This window comes from Pan paniscus, chromosome 4 (assembly GCF_029289425.2).
Source record: "Pan paniscus chromosome 4, NHGRI_mPanPan1-v2.0_pri, whole genome shotgun sequence".
Classification (NCBI taxonomy): Eukaryota; Metazoa; Chordata; class Mammalia; order Primates; family Hominidae; genus Pan; species Pan paniscus.
In genome coordinates, this window is record NC_073253.2 from 174463760 (window position 1) to 174486897 (window position 23138).

A 23138-nucleotide genomic window follows, 5' to 3' on the forward strand; every position below is an offset into this window, starting at 1 on the left:
TCACACCCACAGAGATAATGGGGGCGGCGTGGGGGCAAGCTGAACGCATGCGTGTGCTCTGTGCACTCCGCCCCTCTCCGCGACTGTCTGGCTCCTGATTTGCATAGTGAGAGGCAGACACCAGGCTTGAATCAGGAGGGGCAGCGCCTTGTCCCAGTGAGTTTGGGTCTTGAGACAGTGAGTAGCAAGGGTGTAGAGAGGAAGGGATTTATCGACAAAGTTATCTGACTTTGATTCCTGAGCTCAATAGGGAGAGTTTGAATAAAAAGGAACACCGATACTAACACACATGTTAAATAGACGGACTGCTTCTAATATTTGATAGGCAATAAATGTCGCATTTGTTTATACTTCTAAGCAAAGTCAAGTCTCATTCTCAGTTGCTCATTTTCAGAGAGTGAGAAAGTCCAAGATCTCATGGGCCCCTCCCCTTCCTCGGGTTATGGACACCAGGGCCCTGGGGACTGCAAGCTGGGGAGGTCTCCCGGGAGTCAGAGGGGGACATGGAGGAGAGCGGAGGAGAGAGTGCTGTTCTAGGGTGTCATTAGGTGGCTGTGAGATCCCTGCTCCTACAGTCAGTAGGGAGTGACCTTCGGAAAATTATGTAGCCTCCCTAAGTCTCAGTTTTCTCACCTGAAAAATGGAGCTGATGGTAATAATCCTCATCCAGGAGAACAGCATGTGTTGACCATCCTCGTGGCATTCTTTTTAAGAGCTGCACGGCAGTCCATTTTATGGACATTAAATCATTTATTTATTGTGTGCAATCTTGGCTCACTGCAACCTCTGCCTCCCAGGTTCAAGCGATTCTCCAGCCTCAGCCCCCTGAGTAGCTGGGATGACAGGTGACCACCACCATGCCTGGCTAAATTTTGTATTTTTAGTAGAGACGGGGTTTCACCATGTTGGCCAGGCTGGTCTTGAACTCCTGACTTCCGGTGATCCGCCCCCCCCCCCCCACCCCAGTCTCCCAAAGTGCTTGGATTACAGGCCTGAGCCACCACTCCCGGCCCAGAGACCTAAATATAAAACACATTTGTTGAACGCCATGAAACCAGCAGCTTTGCTGTCACCACCAGAGGGACTCACATGATTTGGAGAATTTTCAAATAGGGATATTGATGCAAACAAACAGGAAGGACCAGTAGCTCTGCTCTTCTCCTCAGAGACCAGAACCTGCCCAAACCACCCAGCATCACTGACTGATGACGGTGCCTGAGCTCATGCGAAGAGAAGACACAGCGAGGGGAGATGCCTGTGGAAAGCAGATGGCCTGAGCTCTGTGTGCACGCACTAGTCCACGGGTAGATCCATCAGCAACAGTGGAAGCCTCACCGACTCAAGGTGTTCGTATACAAATTCAGACAACTGTTGGCAGAATACCAAGCACGCAGATAAAGGAGCGGTTCCTGGGAAGCCATGCATAAGAAACAAACAAAAAATGAGCAGAGATGGCTCCGGATACACGCTGCTCACAGAATTTACAAATTTAGTACAGGCTGGTTACAAACAAACGAACAAACAGTAACAACTCTCAGCAGAAAAGATTCAGAATCCAGAGTTGAAGAGTCTATAACCTAAAGTATCCAGTGTTCAATGATAAGTTACAAGACAAAAAGAAACAGGCAAGTGTGGGGGGAAACTGTCTTTGTGTCCCCAGATGTCACACTTAGCAAACAAAGACTTCAAAGCAGTTACTTATGTTAAAAGAACTTAAAAAGGGCCAGGCACGGTGGCTCACGCCTGTAATCCCAGCACTTTGGGAGGCCGAGGCGGGCAAATCACCTGAGGTTACAGGTGCATGCCTGTAATCCCAGCTACTTAGGAGACTGAGGCAGGAGAATCGCTTGAACCTGGGAGGCAGAGGTTGCAGTGAGCCGAGATCACGCCATTGCACTCCAGCCTGGGCAACAAGAGTGAAACTCTGTCTCAACAAAAAAGAAAAAGAAAAATGACTTATGAAACGTCAAGCACAACATATGTAGAATGAGAGTCTCAGAAAGAAAGAAAAGGGGAAAGAAAGAACTATTTACAGAAATAATGGCTGAAAACTTACCAAATTTGATATAAAACATTAATCTATAGAATCAATGTTTACTTTCAGTAAAATAAATACCAATATATCCACTCCTACACACCTTGTGTCAAGCTACGAAAACACAAAGAGCAAATATTGAAAACAGTAAGACAAAAACTTCTCCTCATGTACAAGAGCACCACGATAAAATTAGCCACTGATTTCTGATCAGAAACAATGGTGAGACCATGAACGGCAGCTCACGCCTATAATCCCAGCACTTCGAGAGGCCAAGGCAGGTGGAATACCTGAGGTCAGGAGTTCGAGACCAGCTTGGCCAACATGGTGAAACCCCATCTCTACTAAAAATACAAAAATTAGACCAGGCGTGGTGGCTCCCGCCTGTAATCCCAGAGCTTTGGGAGGCCGAGGTGGGTAGATCACGAGGTCAGGAGATCAAGACCATCCTGGCTAACACAGTGAAACGCCATCTCTACTAAAAATACAAAAGATTAGCCAGGCGTGGTGGCAGGCGCCTGTAGTCCCACCTACTTGGGAGGCTGAGGCAGGAGAATGGCATGAACCCGGGAGGTGGAGGTTGCAGTGAGCCGAGATCTCGCCACTGCACTCCAGCCTGGGCGACGGAGTGAGACTCCGTCTCAAAAAAAGAGAAAAAAAAAGAAAAAATAAGCTAGGCATGTTGGTGCACACCTGTAATCCCAGCTACTTGAAGGCTAAGGCCAGAGAATCGCTTGAACCTGGGAGGCAGAGTTTGCAGTGGGCTGAGATCACACCACTGCACTCCAGCCTGGGCAACAAACAGAGGGAGATTCTGTCTCAAAAAGAGAGAAAGAGAGAAAGAGAGAGAGAGAGAAAGAGAAAGAAAGAAAGAAAGAAAGAAAAAGAATGAATGAATGAATGATGGGAAGGCAATGGGACGGCATAGTCAAAGAATGAAAGAAAAAAAATTGTCAACTAAAAATGCCATGTCCAGCAAATCTATCTTTTAAAAATAAAGATATTCCCAGATAAAGACAGAAAATTTGCTGCCAGCCATCCTACCTCATAAACACTAAAAGAAAGCTTCTGAACTGAAAGAAAGGCTTGATTCTTCTATTTGAAAATACTGAATTGATTTGTCACAGGGTATGTGTGTATATGTGTGTGTGTGTATGTGTGTGTGTGTATGCCGAATATTCCAAAATTTCTCATGCACTTTAACTTTTATTGATTTTAGAAGCAAAAATATTGCAAATATATAAAAATATTCTTCGAAGGTTTAGTTCAATTTTATACTTTTTTAGTCCTATGAATTTTAATTATAAAGAATTGATTTAATTTTTGATTAAGTCTAGCTGAAGACAGTAAAGATTAATTGAAGCAAAAATTATAAAAATTTATTCAAAACTCACAATGATAAACAAGTATAAAAATGTAAGCTCTATGTCTGAGTTGAAGCAAGGCAAGAACATATTGTGTGGGGAGGTTAGAATTGCAAGCAGAGGAGACCCTGGAGCAATAATCCCTGGAAATAACAGGAATTTCAGGGACAAATCCAGATCCTCAAAAACTGTGAAACTGAGGGAGTCTGAGCAGAGATCTCCAATGAACCAGGTACCATCTGTGTGCCAGGGTGAGAGGACGGAAAACGGGCCAGGTCTGTCTCTGACAGGTTGAGCAGGTGGAGTGGGAAGGAGGGATCCAGAAGGCCAGGAGGGTGGAGGGAACTGCAGGGGTGGGTGGTGGTGGGTGGGGCTGGGCTTTAGCCTCCTCCTCCCACTGCCCACCCCACCCTTAGGAGACCTTTGTGAAGGGGAGGCCCCAGCTCTGTGATGTGGGCCTGGGCCCTAATAACTAGTCCCAGAGGGGATGCCCAGGGCTCAGTTGCCTGAGGACAGCAGTGCGGTTGACATGGATATTCTCTTTCCTCTGGACAGTGTTACTGAGACAGAGGTGTGCCCCAGCTCCATTCCCCAGATCATCCATTTCGTCCTCTTTGTTGTGTTCAGCCTGGTGATCCTGATCATCTTACGCCCCTACATTCCCAGGGAGCCGTCCTCAGTGCCTCCCAGAGAGGAGGACAGCGAGAATGTAAGGAGCCCTCAGCCCACACCCAGCAGAGAATGCTTCTATTTTTCCTGCTCTCTTTTCCACTTTTCCACATCAACCAGAGGCGCTCCTGTGATGGGAACTCTCATCATCCCTCTAGGGACAGCAGGGCAGGCAGGGGTTGGAGTGGGCATAGGATTTCCAACCCAAGCTCCCAGACCATCTGTGGAGGTGCACGGGAGGCGTCAGAGCAAAACCAAACCCCAGGACTCAGCGGCGAGGACCCGGTCATGAGAGGGGTGAGGTCTCTGTGGAAGGACAGGCCCTGAGGCCGGGCTCATCAGCCACCTTCCCGGGCAGGCGCCTCGGGGCCCAGCGTCTGTGTGGGCTCAGGGGGCTGTGCTGAGCCCCTGAGAGCCTCCCACGTGAGACTGGAGTCGCCTCTGGCCTCCTCGGAAGCAGAATCCTCCCTGCCAGCTCAGAGGCACCTGCAGACCCAAGAGTGTGTGTTTCCCAAGCAGCGGAACAGGGACTGAGGATGCCCAGGGCAGGCCTCACATAGAAAACCCCTCCATGCTTTTCAAAGAAGGAAACCAGAAAGGGTTATTATGCACTTTAGAAACCAGTGAAAGAGAAGCACACAGGGCTCCATGAGCTGGGCGGAGAAAGTGTGTCATTCACGAGCACTGTGGGTCTGCAGCTGTGGGGACAGGAGACTGAGACCCGGCCTGCACCCTCTTTCTTGTCTCTCAGGATCAAGCTGAAGTGGGGGAATGGCTCAGGATCGGAAATAAATATATCACTTTGAAAGGTAAGGCTCTGAGGGTCCCAGAAGCCCCCAGAGGTGACAGCTTCACCTGATCCTAGGAACATGCTGCTTGTCTCCAAGGAATTCATTTTCAGAGGCCTGAAGGGCAGCTCCTAGGAGAGAAATTGGAACCCGGGATCCCTCTCCATGGGATGAAGCCATGGGGTCCAGGGAGCGGGTGTTGCCCAGGAGGGGACCGTGTGGGGGAGGGGACCAGTGACCACCTGGACATGCAGAAGGGGCTGCAGGTCCATGTGGGCAGCTGTTTAACATGGCTGAGCCCTCTCTGAGGCCACCCCGTCCTCTCTCCCCAGGAGGTGGTCGTGACCCCCATGATGGGGCGTGTCGGGAGGCACTCTATAAATGAGAAAACGCTGCCCACCGGGCACCTGGCTATCACTCCTGGGGCCCTGTGGCCTTGGACAGGGATGCTGGGGCTCCAGGGTCTAATCCCCGATCCCGGGGTCTCCCCTAAGGGCACACGCACTCGGCCTCCTGTAAGTCCCAGTTCCCTCCCTCGCCACCATAACCCATCTCCTGCTTTCCAGACTGCAGAATTCTCTTGAAAGAATTGGAGAACCTTGAGATCTACACTTTCCTGCTGGAAAAGTGAGGCTCTTCCCCTTCTCTCCCGTGTCCTCCTTCCTGCCAGGGCCTAGGATGCCACCCCAGGGCCTGGGGCTGATCTGGGAGGGGAGATCACAGCCGTTATGTCACTAAAGCCCTGGGCAGGGGTAGGCAGAGCTTTGTGAAGTCAGCAGGGGGGCCCTGGAGGTCCACAGGTGCCCAGTGCTCCCGGCTGCCGCCTGTGCCTCCTGTCTCCTGCAGGCGCCTGAAGAAGCTCTCTAGGGAGGGCAGCTCCCATCACCTTCCACGCCAAGTCCGCCCAGGGCCAGTGTACAAACCAGCACCTGTTAGGAACCACCGGCCACGTGGGGGGCGTGGGAAAGCTTCTCCCACCAGCTTCCATGTGTCCCCATGGGCTCCCCCGGCTCCTCTGGCCTCCATGCCGTCATCAGTCCCGAAGACCTCCGTAGAGTCCCTTGGGGTATCCATCATCCCTGAGCTCCTCCCAGGCATCAGAGCCTCTGTGTCCCCTGAAGCACCCTTCACACCAGCCACCTGCGAGCACCCTATCACCAAACCCGACCAGCTCCGCAGAATCCTTGGGGTATCTGTCATCCCTCAGCTCCTCCCAGCCACCAGAGCCTTTGCGTCCCCTGAAGCACCCTTCACACAAGCCACGTGGGCGTTCCCCTCCCCGACGATGGAATCCTGGCTGGGTGTCCTGGACCGACTCCACACAGGCTGATTCCGAAACTGATGCCATAATATGCCCAATGTGCAAGGCCCCTGAGCGCTCCTGTCTACATACCTGGTGGGTGCCTTCTAGCCCTCGAGTGATCCGAGGCGTTGGTCGCTGCAGTGATCCCAACCTGGACCTCTCCTGGAGGCAGGAGGCTGCTAGAGCCTGGTGCCACTGCACCTCCTCACAGTTCCCATTCGAGCACCCTAATCTTCCCACCCACCTACCAAAGGCTTCCTTCTAGGGAGACCCCACATGCAGGCAGATGGAGGCAGGGCTCACACTGGCCTCCAGGGCTATGCAACTGGCACAGTATTTTGCACATAACTTGGCTCAGGTTTGTGAGGTCTGATTTTTCAAATGAAGCAACAATCACATAAAGATTTTCAAACAAATAAGTCAAATATATGGCAGTATTTCTATTTTATCCTATGGCAAAATAAAATTATAATATTATTTTGTTCCTTAAAATTTAATACCTTCAAATTATATTACTTATGTTTCCAGGATTTGACAAAGTCTTAATGTTCAGCCAACATGGCTTAAGCTGATGAACTACTTAAAAGGATTCTTTTCTTTTTTTTTTTTTTTTTGAGACAGAGTCTCGCTCTGTCACCTAGGCCGGAGTACAGTGGCACGATCTCGGCTCACTGCAACCTCCACCTCCTGGGTTCAAGCGATTCTCCTGCCTCAGCCTCCCGAGTAGCTGGGATTACAGACATGCACCACCACAGCTGGCTAATTTCTGTATTTTTAGTAGAGACGGGGTTTCACCATGTTGGCCAGGCTGGTCTCGAACTCCTGGCCTCAGGTGATCCACTCCCCTTGGTCTCCCAAAGTGCTGGGATTAGAGGCGTGAGCCACCAAGTCCAGCCGGAGGATTCATTGTTTAAATAATTCTAAGAAATGCACATTTTCCAAGACTCAGGAGGTCAGGCTTCATTTTATATTCAGTAAAGGGTTAAAAAAGGATGTGATGCTCCAAATAAACTGAAATCTTACACAGTTTCTCACGGAATGTATGCCTGAGACAGACACACAGCCATTCCAACTGCTGGGAAGAGGCGTCTTATCATCCGAATTGAAGAAAGTGTCCATTTAGTCAACATGTGTATTAGAATCATGAAAGGCCTCACTACTTATATGCCCAGCACTTTCTAAAGGGTGCACTTTGGTTAGACTGCGTATTTCTTACTGCTCGTAAGTAACACATTGTCGTTGGCTTGTTAAAGTCTGCTTTAATATCATCTGTCAAGCATGTGTCACTGGTGAAGTCTCTCAGATTATCCCTCAGGGTGAAAGCATCACACTCCTTTCTTCAAAAGGAGCAAAGTCGACACGAGGGCCCTTGCAGCCGATTTGTTCCAACAAGAACTTCTCTCCTATTCCTTATAATTACAAATTTGTACCTATTATATTTTCTATTTTACTCCCTTCAATGTCATTGAATCTCAAAATGATGAAACGCGGTCATGAGGATCCTCTGGCACACCACTGGCTTATATTCTTTTTATAGTGCGCCAGATGTTTAATCACCAGAAAAACGGACCAATTAGGAAAGATTTCCACATAGAAAATACATTACAGCGTACTGCACCCTTTTTAAACTGACTTTTAATACAGGTTTAAACTAAATGATCATGTCTTTTGACTTAAAGTTGTTTGGGGTAGCCACAATGTCTGAAAACAGAGTACTGTCCATAATAAATAGTTTATTGTTATGACATGTTTAATGTGCTGCCCCTCACTAGGAATTCTTAGTTCAATAGGTTGTGCAAAACCGCAATGCATGGTGTGCCTTAAAGCAACGTTCCCATCATCTGCTGCACCTGCGTCCACCATACATTGCTGCAGATGATTTATGTGTCCAACTTCCAGGGTGTAAACTTATGCCTTTACCCCAGAACAACTAACAAGTGGGTTCAATCTATTAGAAAAATACTGTCAATATTTCCAGACTTCTTTATTTTTGGAGACAGGGTCTCACACCCAGGCTGGAGTGCAGTGGCACGTCACGGCTCATTGTAGCCTTGAACTCCTGGGCTCAAACAATCCTCCTGCGTCAGTCTCCCGAGTAGCTGGGACCAACAGGTATGTGCCACCATGCCTGGCTAATTGCTTTTTTTTTTTTTTTTTTTTTTTTGGTGGAGATTGTGTTGCCTAGGCTGGTCTTGAACTCCTGGCCTCAAGTGATCCTCCCACCTCAGCCTCCCAGAGTGTGGGATTACAGGCATAAGCCACCATGTCTGGCCTTGGTTTTGAAATAGATTTTTATTTAAAATAGGTTTCACACTGATTTCAATAAATCAGGCACTCCAGAACACAATGTATAGGATGGCAATTATATGTTGACTTCTTAATACTCCAAGAGATAAAGATCTTTTCCAAATAAGCAAAAAAAGTAGTCATTGTGCAATATTAGCCTCTAAGAGCAATTTCCCTTTATACACTACAATATTACTGACAGTTTCATGCACTTTTGCTTTATAAAGAACTCCACAGGAAGAAATTTCCCCAGTCTTTCCCGGTAGACACAGCTACATTTTCTGTCACACACAAACCATTGTCACAGTACAGCATGTCCAGATCCAGAGAATCAAGGGGTTTCACAATTGCTTCCCCAATGTATGCCATGAGGTTGGTCAGATTTGAAACCATTCCCGTGACAGGATCAATCTTTATAATTGTGCCCCTGCCATATGGATGGTTTGCATTTCCCAAACAGGAGTGTCCTGGGTTACTCAGAGGTGTGCCATGGAGCCCTCCCTTGGCCGTTTTATAATAACCAGAACAGCCCATTTCCCCATGGACACACATTCCAAGCTCTCCACAGCCCAGTACCACCGTTACGCAAAGGATATGGATGGAACTCACATTCAGAAAGCTAGAAAATAAGACTGTGCCAGGCACAGTAGATGAGCAATGAGAAGATGCCAATGTCTTTTCTAGAAGCATGAGTGATCCAGCTCTTTGGTTCTGAGCATTTCTGTGCTTTAGCATTTCTCTCCCTCATTCACAGTAAAGACATCTGCAGCTCTTCCCTCCTGAGATAAGAAACTGGAACGGCCACCACCTGCTCCCTGATGTTTTCACCATCTCTGCCACTTGTTACAACGACCACTTAGCCAGACATCTCGGCGCAGGGATCCCCCTTAAACTGCAGAAGCAAGACCAGCCCACCACCCTTTCTTTTTATTCCTGCCATAATTTGATGCTAGTAACACTCTGCCTACCTACTTCCAATGGTAACAAATATTTTGTAGAATGTGCAAGTTTATTTTGTAGATTGTGGTCGCTGGAGTGAGAGAAACTCTCCACCTACCAGACCTGTGACTTAGGTAAGTCACTCTGTGTCTCCAAACTTAATTTCCTTGATGTGGAAAATGGGGATAGAAGTTAATAACATTGCAGGAAAGGGGACATGAGTTATAATATAAAGCTCTTTGCATGGTTCCTATTGGATAATTTTGCTATTATTACTGCTTGTATTTTTGTCACATTATAACCAACTTTGTTTTACTTGTTAAAGTACACACAATTGGGTTTTTTTAAAAGAATTAATCAATTTAATTTACTAGCACAAAAGCTAGTGTTAAAAATAGGTGTTAAAAATTGAGTCCCGGCAGGGCACCGTGGCTCACGCCTGCAATTCCAGCACTTCGGGAGGTCCAGGCTGGCAGATCACTTGAGGTCAGGAGTTTGAGACCAGCCTGGCCAACATGGTGAAACTCCATTTCTACTAAAAATACAAGAAATAGCCGGGCGTGGTGGCTCGTGCCTGTAGTCCCAGCTACTCAGGAGGCTGAGACAGGAAAATTGCTTGAACCGGGAGGCAGAGGGTGCAGTGAGCCGAGATGGCGCCACTGCACTCCAGCCTGGGCAACAGAGTGAGACTCTGTTTAAAAAAAAAAAAAGAAAAAAAAAGTGAGTCCCATCTGATAAACCGAATATTTAAGTAAATTTCAAATATTTTTTTACCCCATGATATTTAGGGGTTTCTACTAATTGACTTTGATGTTCAAGGGCTGTTTTGTGATCCCAAAGCCATTGCCACTTTTATTTGAACAAGCTGGACTCATGGGGTACTCCAGAGCCAACTCTGTTTTCTCCACGCAGCCTGCTCCTTGCTGCTGGTTCTGAGTCCCTGAATGAAATCTGGGATCTTCATGGCTTACCTACTTACATTCAGGAAAATAAAAATAAAAATCCTCCAGTCATCTCCAATAACAAGAAGAGGTCTGATTTCAGTCATTAAACTATGCAGTGTGATGTCATAACCAAATGGCCACACCGCATTGGAGAGCCAAGTTTTCTCTCCCAGAACAGCCTGCCTGGGCGCGGGCCACCATGCCCGGCTAATTTTCGTATTTTTAGTAGAGACAGGCTTTCACCATGCTGGCCAGGCTGGTCTTGAACTCCTGACCTCACGATCCGCCCGCCTCGGCCTCCCAAAGTGCTGGGATTACAGGCGTGAGCCATTGTGCCGGGCCGCTTTTCTTTCTTTCTTTTTTCTTTTCTTTTCTTTTTTTTTTGAGACAGAGTCTCGCTCTGTCGCCCAGGCTGGAGTGCAGTGGCGCAATCTCGGCTCACTGCAAGCTCCGCCTCCCAGGTTCACACCATTCTCCTGCCTCAGCCTCCCGAGTAGCTGGGACTACAGGCGCCCGCCACCACGTCCAGCTAATTTTTTGTATTTTTAGTAGAGACGGGGTTTCACCATGTTAGCCAGGATGGTCTCGATCTCCTGACTTTGTGATCCACCCGCCTCGGCCTGCCAAAGTGGTGGGATTACAGGCGTGAGCCACTGCGCCTCGCCTACAGCCATCATCTTTAGCACGGTGATATCACCATGACTTCATAGACATGCTCTAGAATCTGTACCTTTACCCAAATATGAAGAATAAAATTGGTTAAAGGTTTAAAAAAAAATAGGCTGGGGGTGATGGCTCACACCTGTAATCCCAGCACTTTGGGAGGCTGAGGTGGGTGGATCGCTTGAGGTCAGGAGTTCAATACCAGCCTGGTCAACATGGTGAAACCCCGTCTCTACTAAAAATATGAAAAAAATTAACCAGGCGTGGTAGCGCATGCCTGTAATCCCAGCTACTCAGGAGACTGAGGTGGGAGGATTGCTTGAACCCAGGAGGTAAAGGTTGCAGTGAGCCAAGAACTGCACTCCAGCCTGGATGACAGAGTGAGGCTCCATCTCTAAATAAATATTTAAATTAAATAGCCACTCATGATGGTTCATGCCTGTAGCCCCAGCTACTCAGGTGGCTGAAGTGGGAGGATCACTTGAGCTCAGAAGTTTGAGGCTGCAAGGAACCATGACTGCACCACTGCACTCCAGCCTGGGTGACAGTGCAGTGGCGCGATCTCCGTTCAGCAACCTCCGCCTCCCGGGTTCAAGAAATTCTCCTGCCTCAGCCTCCCAAGCAGCTGGGACTACAGGCACCCACCACCACGCCTGACTAATTTTGTTTTTGTATTTTTAGTAGAAACGGCGTTTCACCCTGTTAGCCAGGATGGTCTCGATCTCCTGACCTCGTGATCCACCCGCCTCGGCCTCCCAAAGTGCTGGGATTACAGGTGTGAGCCACCGTGCCCAGACAATATAATCATTTTTTTAAATTAAGAATTGAATAAAATGCAAGATTACATTAAAAGTATGTATCGATGTTTAATGTACTGAAGGTGAGACTTTATCACGGTTACATAAGAGAATATCCCAGTTCTCGAAAAATAGGTCCTGCTGTTGGTAGGAATGTAAATTAGTACAGCCATTATAGAAAACAGTATGGAAGTTCCTCAAGAAATTAAAAATAGAACTACCCACATGATCCAGCAATTCCACTTCTAGGTATATACCCGAAGGAAATGAAATCAGTATGTTGAAGATTTATCTGCACTCCCATGTTCCTTGCAGCGTTATTCACAGTAGCTAAGATATTGAAAAAACCTAAGTGGATTTATGGATAAAGAAAATGTGTTGTGTGTAAATGTGAAGGAAGGCAGGCAAGGTGGCTCGTGCCTGTAGTCCCAGCTACTTGGAAGGGAGAGTCAAAGGATTGCTTGAGGCCAAGAGTTCCAGCCTGGGTGATACAGTAAGATCCCATCTCTTTTTTAAAAAGGAATGCAAGTCAGCCCTTAAAAAGAAGGAAATCCAATAGGCGCAGTGGCTGATGCTTGTAATTCCAGCACTATGGGAGGCTGAGGCAGGTGGATCACCTGAACTCAGGAGTTTGAGACCACCTGGGCAACATGGAGAAACCCTGTCTCTACAAAAAATACAAAAATTACCTGGGTGTGGTAGCACACACCTGTAGTCCCAGCTACTTGGGAGGCTGGGATGGAAGAATCACTTGAGCTCGGGGAAGCTGAGGAAAGACAGCGCCACTGCACTCCAGCCTGGGTGAGGGAGTAAGACCCAGCCTCAAAAAAAAAAAAAAAAAAAAGGAAATTCTGTCACTGTGACAACTTGGATAAACACGGAGGACATCATACTATGTAGAATAAACTAGGCACAGAGAAACAAATACTTAATGATCTCACATGTGGAATCTAAAACCTCAAACTTATAGAAAGACAGAGTAGAATGGTGGTTATCAGGGGAGGGCTGGGGAATGGGGGTAGGAAATGGGGAGATGATGATGAAAGGAACGGAGTTTCTGGAGAACTAATGTACATACAGCATGGTGACTATATGTAATAGTGTATTGTACACTTGAAAAGTGCTAAGAGAGGCCAGGCGTCGTGGCTCACACCTGTAATCCCAGCACTTTGGGAGGCCCAGGTCGGCAGATCGCTTGAGGTCAGGAGTTCGAGGCCAGCCTGGGCAACACGGTGAAACCCCATCTCTACTAAAAATACAAAAATTAGCCAGGTGTGGTGGTGCACACCTGTAGTCCTAGCTACTCAGGAGGCTGAGGCAGGAGAATCACTTGAACCCAGGAGGTGAAGGTTGCAGTGAGTCAAGATCGCACCACTGCACTCCAGTGTATGCAATAGAGCGAGACTCCATCTCAAAAACAACAAAAAAAGAAAATTGCTGGCCGGGTGCAGTGGCTCACACCTGTAATCCCAGCACTTTGGGAGGCTGAGGCAGGCAGATCATGTGAGGTCAGGAGTTCAAGACCAGCCTGGCCAACATGGCGAAACCCTGTCTCTACTTATAATACAAAAATCAGCCAGGCATGTTGGCGGGCGCCTGTAATCCTAGCTACTCAGGAGGCTGAGGCAGGAGAATCGCTGGAACCCGAGGGGCAGAGGCTGCAGTGAGCCAAGGTTGTGCCACTGCACTCCAGCCTGGGTGACAGAGCAAGACTCTGTCTCAAAAAAAAAGAAAAAAGAAAAAAAGAAAAGAAATTGCTAAGAGAGTAGACTGCAAATGTTCTCACCACAAAACAATGAAAAGTATGTGAGGTGATGAATATGCTAGTTAGCTTGATTTAATCATACATATACCAAAACATCACATCATATACCATAAATATATATAATCTTTATATGTCTGTTAAGCTTTAATAAAGCTGAAAAATAACAAAAAGAGATTTATCTCTATAAAACAGGGTTTTTTTTGTTTTTGTTTTTGTTTGAGACAGAGTATCAGTCTGTTGCCCAGGCTGGAGTGCAATGGCTCAGTCTCGGCTCACTGCAACCTCCGCCTCCCGGATTCAAACAATTCTCCTACCTCACCCTCCCAAGTAGCTGGGACTACAGGCACGTGCCACCACACTCGGCTAGTTTTTGTATTTTTAGTAGAGACGGGGTTTCACTATGTTGGCCAATCTGGTCTCGAACTCCTGACCTCATGATCTCCCCACCTTGGCTTCCCAAAGTGCTGGGATTACAAACATGAGCCACCGCGCCTGGCCAAAACAAAGTTTTTCAAGTCCTAACCAATGCATCATCTTAATGCAATAAAATTTGAATATAATTTTTTAAAAAGAAATATATCCTGAAAAGTTTAAAAATAAAAGGTCATGATGTATGTAACTCACCCTCACAAAGTCCAAGGAAAAATGTGCTTATATCCATACAGATCCAGAGAGGGAGCACATGCAGATGATGACATGAATGAAGTAAACGTGAGCTCCAGGTGAATTGGGGTCAAGGGCATACAGTTGTACTTTGTGCCATCTTTATTCTCGTAACTCTTCTGTAGGATTGAAATAACAAAAAGCTTTTTAAACTATTAGGGTCTGGAATTTCCTTTGAAATACACCAAAGAGTAAGAGTAATAGATGAAATTAGGAATGATAAATGGATAGATATGGTAAAAGTGTTATAATCTCTGTTCAATTTTCTTTTTTTTTTTTGAGACAGAGTCTCGCTCTGTTGCCCAGGCTGGAGTGCAGTGGCACAATCTAGACTCGCTGGAACCTCCACCTCCCGGGTTCAAGCGATTTTTGTGCCTCAGCCCCTCTAGTAGCTGGGATTACAGGCATGCGCCACCACGCCCAGCTAATTTTTGTATTTTTAGTAGAGATGGGGTTTCACCATGTTGGCCAGGCTGGTCTCAAACTCCTGACTTGAAGTGATTCACCCATCTTGGCCTCCCAAAGTGCTGAGATTGCAGGCATGAGCCACCGCACCCGGCTTATCTTCAATTTTTTTTTTTTTTTTTTTTTTTGAGATGGAGTCTCACTCTGTCGCCCAGGCTGGAGTGCAATGGTGCGATCTCAGCTCACTGCAACCTCCACCTTCCAGGTTCAAGCAATTCTCCTGCCTCAGCCTCCTGAGTAGCTGGGATTACAGGCACGCGCCACCACGCCCAGCTAATTTTTGTATTTTTAGTGGAGACGGGGTTTCACCATGTTGGTCAGGCTGGTCTTGAACTCCTGACCTCGTAATCCGCCCACCTCGGCTCCCAAAGTACTGGGATTACAGGCGTGAGCCACCTCGCCCAGCCTCAGATTTGTTTATAATAAAATGGTGTGGAGCAGAGAGGAGAACAAGACAAATCAATATGACGTGTCATGGAAAAATGTCACCAAATCAGGAAGTCTTTTGTTGTAGAAGCCACTGGAAGGGGCGTAAAGCCCACCTTTCTTTTCATACTGTCTCCCGGTATTTCCTCTGAAAGCAGGAGTTCAGCTGCACTTGAGATTCTTACTACCCTGTGGCTGGTATGAGGTGCCAAACAGGGAAAGGATCGGTCACTTCACCAACGTAATGGCAGCTCTCTCTTAGAGACACATTACACAAATCCTCAGGTTAACTTTTTTTGCAAGTTCTTTAATAAATACAACATTATTTTCATAAAATAACTGCCATGTTCTGATTTATCCTAGCAATAGCACCTACACCCCATTTAGTTACAACCACCACAAAAAGCTCTGATGTTCCAAACTCAAGATAGACAGGGTCCTCTTTATCTGAAGATACTTTCCCCAAGTCCCTGCAGCTACAAGACCATTTGGAGAAGCAAAGGTATTCATAATGATAACATATTCACTAATGAATTAACCACTTAAAAACTGATCCCTATTCAAAATTTACTCCCTGCTGAACCCCAAAGCATCGATCCCCATGTCCCATACCAATGGCCAGCCAGCCTCTCACTCGTTCTCAGATGTCTAGGATGCCAGTCATTTGGACAGTTAAATTGTGAATCTTACACACAATGCAAGATTTCACAGAATCAACAAGTGACATTAAAGCCCCACTCGAGTGGCACACAAAGCCACCGACAGGTGAGGTCAGCAGAGTTATGGACCAATCAACAAGTGAACAGAAGGAAATTAACGCTGATGACTCACCAGGAGCTTCAAAATAGAATGGTTTGAAAAAAGCAATAAATTTAAAATGAATTAAAGTGAAGAGTGAGCTTAGGCTCAAAATATAAAGGGAGCAGCAATATCATAAAATGGCTTTTTCTATGAGATATCCCATAAAAATATCCAGAATGGGCCAGGTGCGGTGGCTCACGCCTGTAATCCCAGCACGTTGGGAGGCTGAGACAGGTGGATCACAATGTCAGGAGATCAAGACCATCCTGGCTAACACAGTAAAACCCCGTCTCTACTAAAAACACAAAAAATAGCCGGGCGTGGTGGCTGGCGCCTGTAGTCCCAGCTACTCAAGAGGCTGAGGCAGGAGACTGGTGTGAACCCAGGAGGTGGAGCTTGCAGTGAGCCGAGATTACGCCACTGCACCCCAGCCTGGGCAACAGAGCGAGACTCCATCTCGAAAAAAAAAAAAATCCAGAATGACTAATAACATGGTGAATGGGATAATTACTTTACCACTTTTGGTCAATTAGCTGAGGACTAGCTAAATCCAAAGAGATGTGAATAAAATGAAAATAGAGACACCAAAAAATTGGCTACCAAAGAATTAAAGAGGACTTTGAGAGGAAAATGAAGTCTAAATATTTTTAGACTCTCTTTCTGACTCTACCGTGAGTCAGATGTAAAATGAATGATATCTTGAATCATGTAATTTTCCAGAAAAATTATGCACAAAAGTCAACACTTGTTCATTCTTGATTCGTTCTAAAAACTAGCACACAGTTGCAAACATATTCTAAATTTTGTTATATATAAGATAAACTTATTTTCATAATTTTTGTTTTTATTATCCAAAATAAAATCTCAGTCAAGGTTTTTGTAGGGGCTTTTCACCATTTATGAAACATTGATTCTTGTTTCATATGGACTCACTTTTTTATACATCTTTTTTTGTTTTTTTGCAATGGAGTCTCCCACTCTTGCCTGGGCTGGAGTGCAGTGGTGCCATCACGGCTCACTGCAAGCTCCGCCTCCCGGGTTCACACCATTCTCCTGCCTCAGCCTCTCCGGAGTAGCTGGGACTACAGGCGCCCGCCACCACATCCGGCTAATTTTTTGTATTTTTAGCAGAGACGGGGTTTCACTGTATTAGCCAGGATGGTCTCGATCTCCTGACCTCGTGATCTGCTGCCTCGGCCTTGCAAAGTGCTGGGATTACAGGTGTGAACCACCGCGCCTGGCCTTTTTTTTTTTTTTTTTTTTTTTTTTTGAGATGAAAGTCTTGCTCTGTCGCCCAGGCTGGAGAGTGCAGTGGTGCGATCTTGGCTTACTGCAACCTCTGCCTCCTGGGCTCAAGCAATTCTCCTGCCTCAGCCTCCTGAGAAGCTGGGACTACAGGTGTGAGCCACCATGCCCAGCTAAGTTTCGTATTTTTAGTTGAGAAAGGGTTTCACCATGTTGGCCAGGCTGGTCTCAAACTCCTGACCTCGTGATCCACCTGCCTCGGCCTCCCAAAGTGCTGGGATTATAGGCGTAGGCCACTGTACCCAGCCCATCATTTTTACTTTTTTTTTTTTTTTTGAGACGGAGTCTTGCTCTGTCACCCAGGCTGGAGTGCAGTGGCACGATCTCGGCTCACTGCAAGGTCCGCCTCCCAGGTTCACACCATTCTCCTGCCTCAGCCTCCAGAGTAGCTGGGATTACAGGCGCCTGCCACCACGCCCGGCTATTTTTTTGTATTTTTAGTAGAGACGGGGTTTCACCGTGTTATCCAGGATGGTCTCGATCTCCTGACCTCATGATCCGCCCGCCTCGGCCTCCCAAAGTGCTGGGATTACAGGCGTGAGCCACCGTGCCCGGCCCATTTTACTTTTTATTATGAAAACTGAGACATTCAGAGAAGTAAACAGAATATAACTCTTTTATACTCATTACTTAAATTTAAAAGTTTTCAACAATTTGCCATTTTTGCGTCATCTATTTTATTTTTTGGAAGTATTTTAAGGTGAGGTCTAGACATCCTGACATGCTGCTACTTAAGACACTAATGCAGCTCCTAAAAAGAAGGGAATTTTCCTATGCAAGCACAATCCATTATCACATCTAAAAGAATTTACAGTAAGTCCATAATATCACCTAGTATCTAGCCCATATTCAAAGTTCCCCAATTTAAAAATGTCTTTCCCAGCAGATTGCTCTGATCTCATCAGGGTTGTCTCTTGGGGTTTACAACAGGTGCTGTTTTCACTTCCTCCTTTCTCCTCTATGTTTTCTGCAAACTGGAAGCTAGATCTCAAGCTGTGCTGGCCAGTACAGTAGTCACCAGGCACATATAAATTTAAATTAATTGAACTGAAGTAAAATTCAGCTCCTCAGTCATGCCAACCACATGTCAAGTGCTCAGTAGCTGCTTGTGGCCACTGGCTATCATACTGGACAGTGCAAATGGAAAACATTCCCATCACCTCAGAAGGTTTTGTTGGACAGTGCTGCTCCAGATACCTGATGTGTTTTTAAGCAAACTTTTTTTTTTTTTTTTTACCATTTTGCTTTTCATGATCATACCTCAGACTTAATTTTTTTTTTTTTTGAGACAGAGTCTTGCTCTGTTGCCCAGGCTGGAGTGCAGTGGCACGATCTTGGCTCACTTCAACCTCCACTTCCCAGACTCAAGCGATCCTCCAGCCTCAGCCTCCCAAGTAGCTGGGATCACAGGTGCCAGCCACCACGCCTGGCTAATTTTTGTGTTTTGTAGAGATAGGGTTTCACCATGTTGCCCAGGCTAGTCTCTACTCCTGACTCAAAGAAATCCGTCCGCTACAACCTCCCAAAGTGCTGACACTATAGGCGTGAGCCACCGTGCCCAGCCTAGGCAAACATTTTTGGCAAGAAAACTTCATATAGCATCGTTCAGAAAATGATTTCACTGGCTGGGCGTGGTGGCTGACACCTGTAATCCTAGCACTTTGGGAGACCGAGGTGGACGGATCACTTGAGGTCAGGAGTTAGAGAGTAGCCTGGCCAACATGGTAAAACCCTGTGTCTACTAAAAATAAAAAAATTCCCAGTGTGGCGGCAGGTGCCTGTAGTCTCAGTTTACGGGCTGAGGCTGGAGAATTGCTTGAACCAGGAGGCGGAGGTTGCAGTGAGCTGAGATTGCACTATTGCACTCCAGGCTGGGCGACAGCAAGACTCCGTCTCAAAAAAAAAGATGGTTTACAGCGAGGTGCGGTGGCTCACGCCCGCCTGTAATACTAGCACTCTGGGAGGTTGAGGCGGGCAGATCGCTTGAGTCCAGGAGTTCAGGACCAGCCTGAGCAACATGGAAAAAACCCGTCTCTACTAAAACTACAAAAATTAGCTGGACATGGTGGTGCACACCTGTAATCCCAGGTACTCAGAAGGCTAAGGCAGGAGAATCACTTGAGCCTAAGAGGCACAGTTTGCAGTGAGCCGAGATCGCACCACTGCACTCCAGCTCGGGCAACCCAGCAAGACTCTGTCTCAAAATATATATATATAACTAAAAAATGCTGGCCGGGCGCAGTGGCTCACTCCTGTAATCCCAGCACTTTGGAAGGCTGAGGTGGGTGGATCACGAGGTCAGGAGATCGAGACCATCCTGGCAAACATGGTGAAACCCTGTCTCTACCAAAAATACAAAAAATTAGCTGGGCATGGAGGCGCACACCTATAATCCCAGCTACTTAGGAGGTTGAGGCAGGAGAATCACTTGAACCCAGGATGCAGAGACTGCAGTGAGCAGAGATGGCACCACTGCACTCCAGCCTGGTGACAGAGCGAGACTCTATCGCAAAAAAAAATTAAAAATTAAAAAAAAATTTTTAAATGCTAAAGACCACCTGAGCCTTCAGTGAATCATAATCTTTTTGCCAGTGGAGGGTGTTGCCTTGATGTTGAGGGCCTTGGTCTGGATTACGTTTTGACTTAGGGGAATGTTGTGGTTGATTTAATCTTCTATCCAGACCACCAAAACTTTTTCCTTATCAGAAATAAGGCTGTTTCACTTTTTTTTTCCTTTTTGAGACAGAGTCTTGCTCTGTTGCCCAGGCTGGAGTGCAGTGGCCTGATCTTGGCTCACTGCAACCTCTGCTTCTTGGTTCAAGCGATTCTCATGCCTCAGCCTTCCAAGCAGCTGAGAATACAGGCGCAGCACTGCACCTGGCTAATTTTTGTATTTTTAGTAAAGACAGGTTTTCACCATGTTGGCCAGGCTGGTCTCAAACTCCTGGCCTCATGTGATTGGCCGCCTCAGCATTCCAAAGTGCTGGGATTACAGGCATGAGCCACCACACCCGGCCAGAGTAGCACTTTTAATTTCCAGCAAGAACTTTTCCTTTGCATTCACAACTTGGCTAACTGTGTGCAAGAGGCCAAGCTTTTGGCCCATCACGGCTTTTGACGTGCCTACCTCATTAAGCTTAATCATTTCTAGCTTTTGATATAAAGAGAGAGACATGCAACTCTTCCTTTTACCTGAACACTCAGAGGCCGTTGTAGGGTTATTAATTGGCCTAATTTCTTTTCCTTTTTCTTTTCTTTTTTTTTTTTTTTTTTTTGGTTGGAGATGGAGTTTCACTCTATCGCCCAGGCTGGAGTGCAGTGATGCAATCTTAGCTCACTGCAACCTCCGCCTCCCAGGTTCAAGCAATTCTCGTGCCTCAGCCTCCCCAGTAGCTGGTATTACAGGTGCCTGCCACCACACCCAGCTAATTTTGTATTTTTAGTAGAGACAGGGTTTCAGCATGTTGGCCTGGAACTCCTGATCGCAAGTGATCTGCCCACCTTAGACTCCCAAAGTGCTGAGATTACAGGTTTGAGCCACGGCCTAATTGGCCTAATTTCAATATTGTGTCTCAGGAGACAGGGAGGCCCGAGGAGAGGGTAAGGGAGAAGGAAACACGTGGTTGGTGAAGCAGTAAGAACACATACAACATTTATCAATTAAGTTTACCATCTTATATGGGTGCAGTTTGTGGTGCCCCAAAACAATTAATAATAGTAACACCAAAGATCACCGATCACAAATCATATAACAGATGTAAGAGTAGTTTAAAAGTTTAGAATATTTTGAGAATTACGAAAATGTGAAACAGAGGCACAAAATAAGCACGTGCTGTTGGGTTGCCAACAGCAACTTTTTCTTTTTTTGAGACGCAGTTTTTTTTTGCACTTGTTGCCCAAGCTGGAGTGCAGTGGTTTGATCTTGGCTAACTGCAACCTCTGCCTCCCAGGTTCAAGCGATTCTCCTGCCTCAGCCTCCAGAGTAGCTGGGATTATAGGCTCCCGCCACCACGCCTGGCTAATTTTTGTGTTTTTAGTAGAGACGGGGTTTCGCCATGTTGGCCACGCTGGCCACGAACTCCTGATCTCAGGTGATCCACCCACCTGTGCCTCCCAGAGTGCTGGGATTACAGGCGTGAGCCACCGTGCCCGGCTGCCAAAAACTTTAATTTGTCAAAAAAGCAATAAAGCGAAGCACTATAAAATGAGATATATTTCAATATGTAAACGAGGCACAACTACCACTGAAATAACATAGACATTTGTACGTGTAATTCTGAACAAATCAATTTAGCTACATTCCAGGAAAATTTAGGGTACACTTATGGTAGTCATTACACTGCTCACAAAGATTCCCAGTTGTGGTTTTCCCAGACAGAAATAGGTCTGAACTTCCCAACTCCCTAGAAATTAAACGTGGCCATGTGATTTGCTTTCACCAATGAAATGTGCATAAGTGACCTTTGTCATGCAGGACTGGAGCACGTAATATTTATGCAAAACTCCCAACAGGCTGGGTCCTGAGAGACTACAATGAGTTGGGCAGAGTACTCACCCCATCTACATTGACATGTAGCATGATGAGAAACCAGCTTTTAGGTTAAGCCATTGAGATTTGGGGGTTGTTACTGAAGAATAACCTTGCCTGATAAATGTTGAAACTGTTCCCCCAAAAAAGAGTTAATGTTTTTATACAAAATGGAATTCGGTTCCACGCCCTAATCATTATAAACAAACTTTTCACCTACATAATGTCCAGTAGCATTGGAAAGTCATGAAGGATTCGGGACAATTCTGTTATTCTAGACTATCTTCATCCCTGTCTATGCATCCAGTAAAGACTAGTAGGGCCGGGCTCAGTGGCTCACGCCTGTAATCCCAACACTTTGAGAGGCCGAGGCGGGCGGATCACGAGGTCGAGAGATCGAGACTATCCTGGCGAACATGGTGAAACCCCGTCTCTACTAAAAGTACAAAAATTAGCCAGGTGTGGCGCCACGCCCCTGCAGTCCCAGCTACTTGGGAGGCTGAGGCAGGAAAATCGCTTGAACCCGGTAGGCAGAGGTTACAGTGAGCCGAGATTGCGCCACTGCACTCCAGCTTGGTGACAGAGCAGGACTTGGCCTCAAAAACAAACAAACAAGACCAGGCCGGGCGCGGTGGCTCACGCCTCTAATCCCAGTACTTTGGAAGGCCGAGGCTGGCGGATCACGAGGTCAGGAGATCAAGACCATCCTGGCTAACACGGTGAAACCCCGTTTCTACTAAAAATACAAAAAAAAAAAAAAATTAGCCGGGCGTGGTGGCGGGCGCCTGTAGTCCCAGCTACTCGGGAGGCTGAGACAGGAGAATGGCGTGAACCCGGGAGGTGGAGCTTGCAGTGAGCCGAGATCACCACTGCACTCCAGCCTGGGCGACTGAGCGAGACTCCGTCTGAAAACAAACAAACAAACAAAAAAGACTGGTAGTATGCCCTCAATCATTACACAACTCAAACACCAACTCCACAAATTCCCAAAACACTCCTGGATGAAGTGGTATCCCTTCACTGAGAACTGGCCTTTCAGGGACCAGACATATCATGCAACCTAGTGAAGTGGGCTGGACCAAGACAGGTCCAGGGAGCAGCTGGGCGTCTAAAGGGGCAGCACAGTTTATTCCCAACAGTTTGTTGCCATCAGGGAATATGCCATGAGTTACCAAATATTCCAGTGATTCCAGAGAAAGCTAAAATCCAGATTCTTATGTGAAATCTTTTGATTTCTAAATATTGGCAACAAGTTTTAAGATTTGTAAACATTCTGGGAATCAAAACAGCTCTGCTGGTTTGGTGTGGCTCATGTCGCCTCACTTTGCAAAGTGTTAAGTGCTAGTAAATTTTAGTGTTTTTTTGAGACAGGGTCTCACTTTGTCGCCCAGCCTGGA

The 23138-nt window shown here is 46.6% G+C and overlaps 1 protein-coding gene across 1 annotated transcript; it reads left to right on the plus strand.

Moving 5' to 3' along the window:
- The first annotated feature begins 3778 nt into the window (after window positions 1-3778).
- Window positions 3779-6930, plus strand: LOC100978747 (uncharacterized protein C5orf60-like). The gene is made up of 4 exons (XM_008962165.3): window positions 3779-4108; window positions 4820-4877; window positions 5423-5483; window positions 5703-6930. The coding sequence occupies exons 1-4, from the start codon at window positions 3887-3889 to the stop codon at window positions 6184-6186; spliced, it is 825 nt and encodes a 274-aa protein (XP_008960413.3). The 5' UTR covers window positions 3779-3886; the 3' UTR covers window positions 6187-6930.
- The last annotated feature ends 16208 nt before the right edge of the window (window positions 6931-23138 follow it).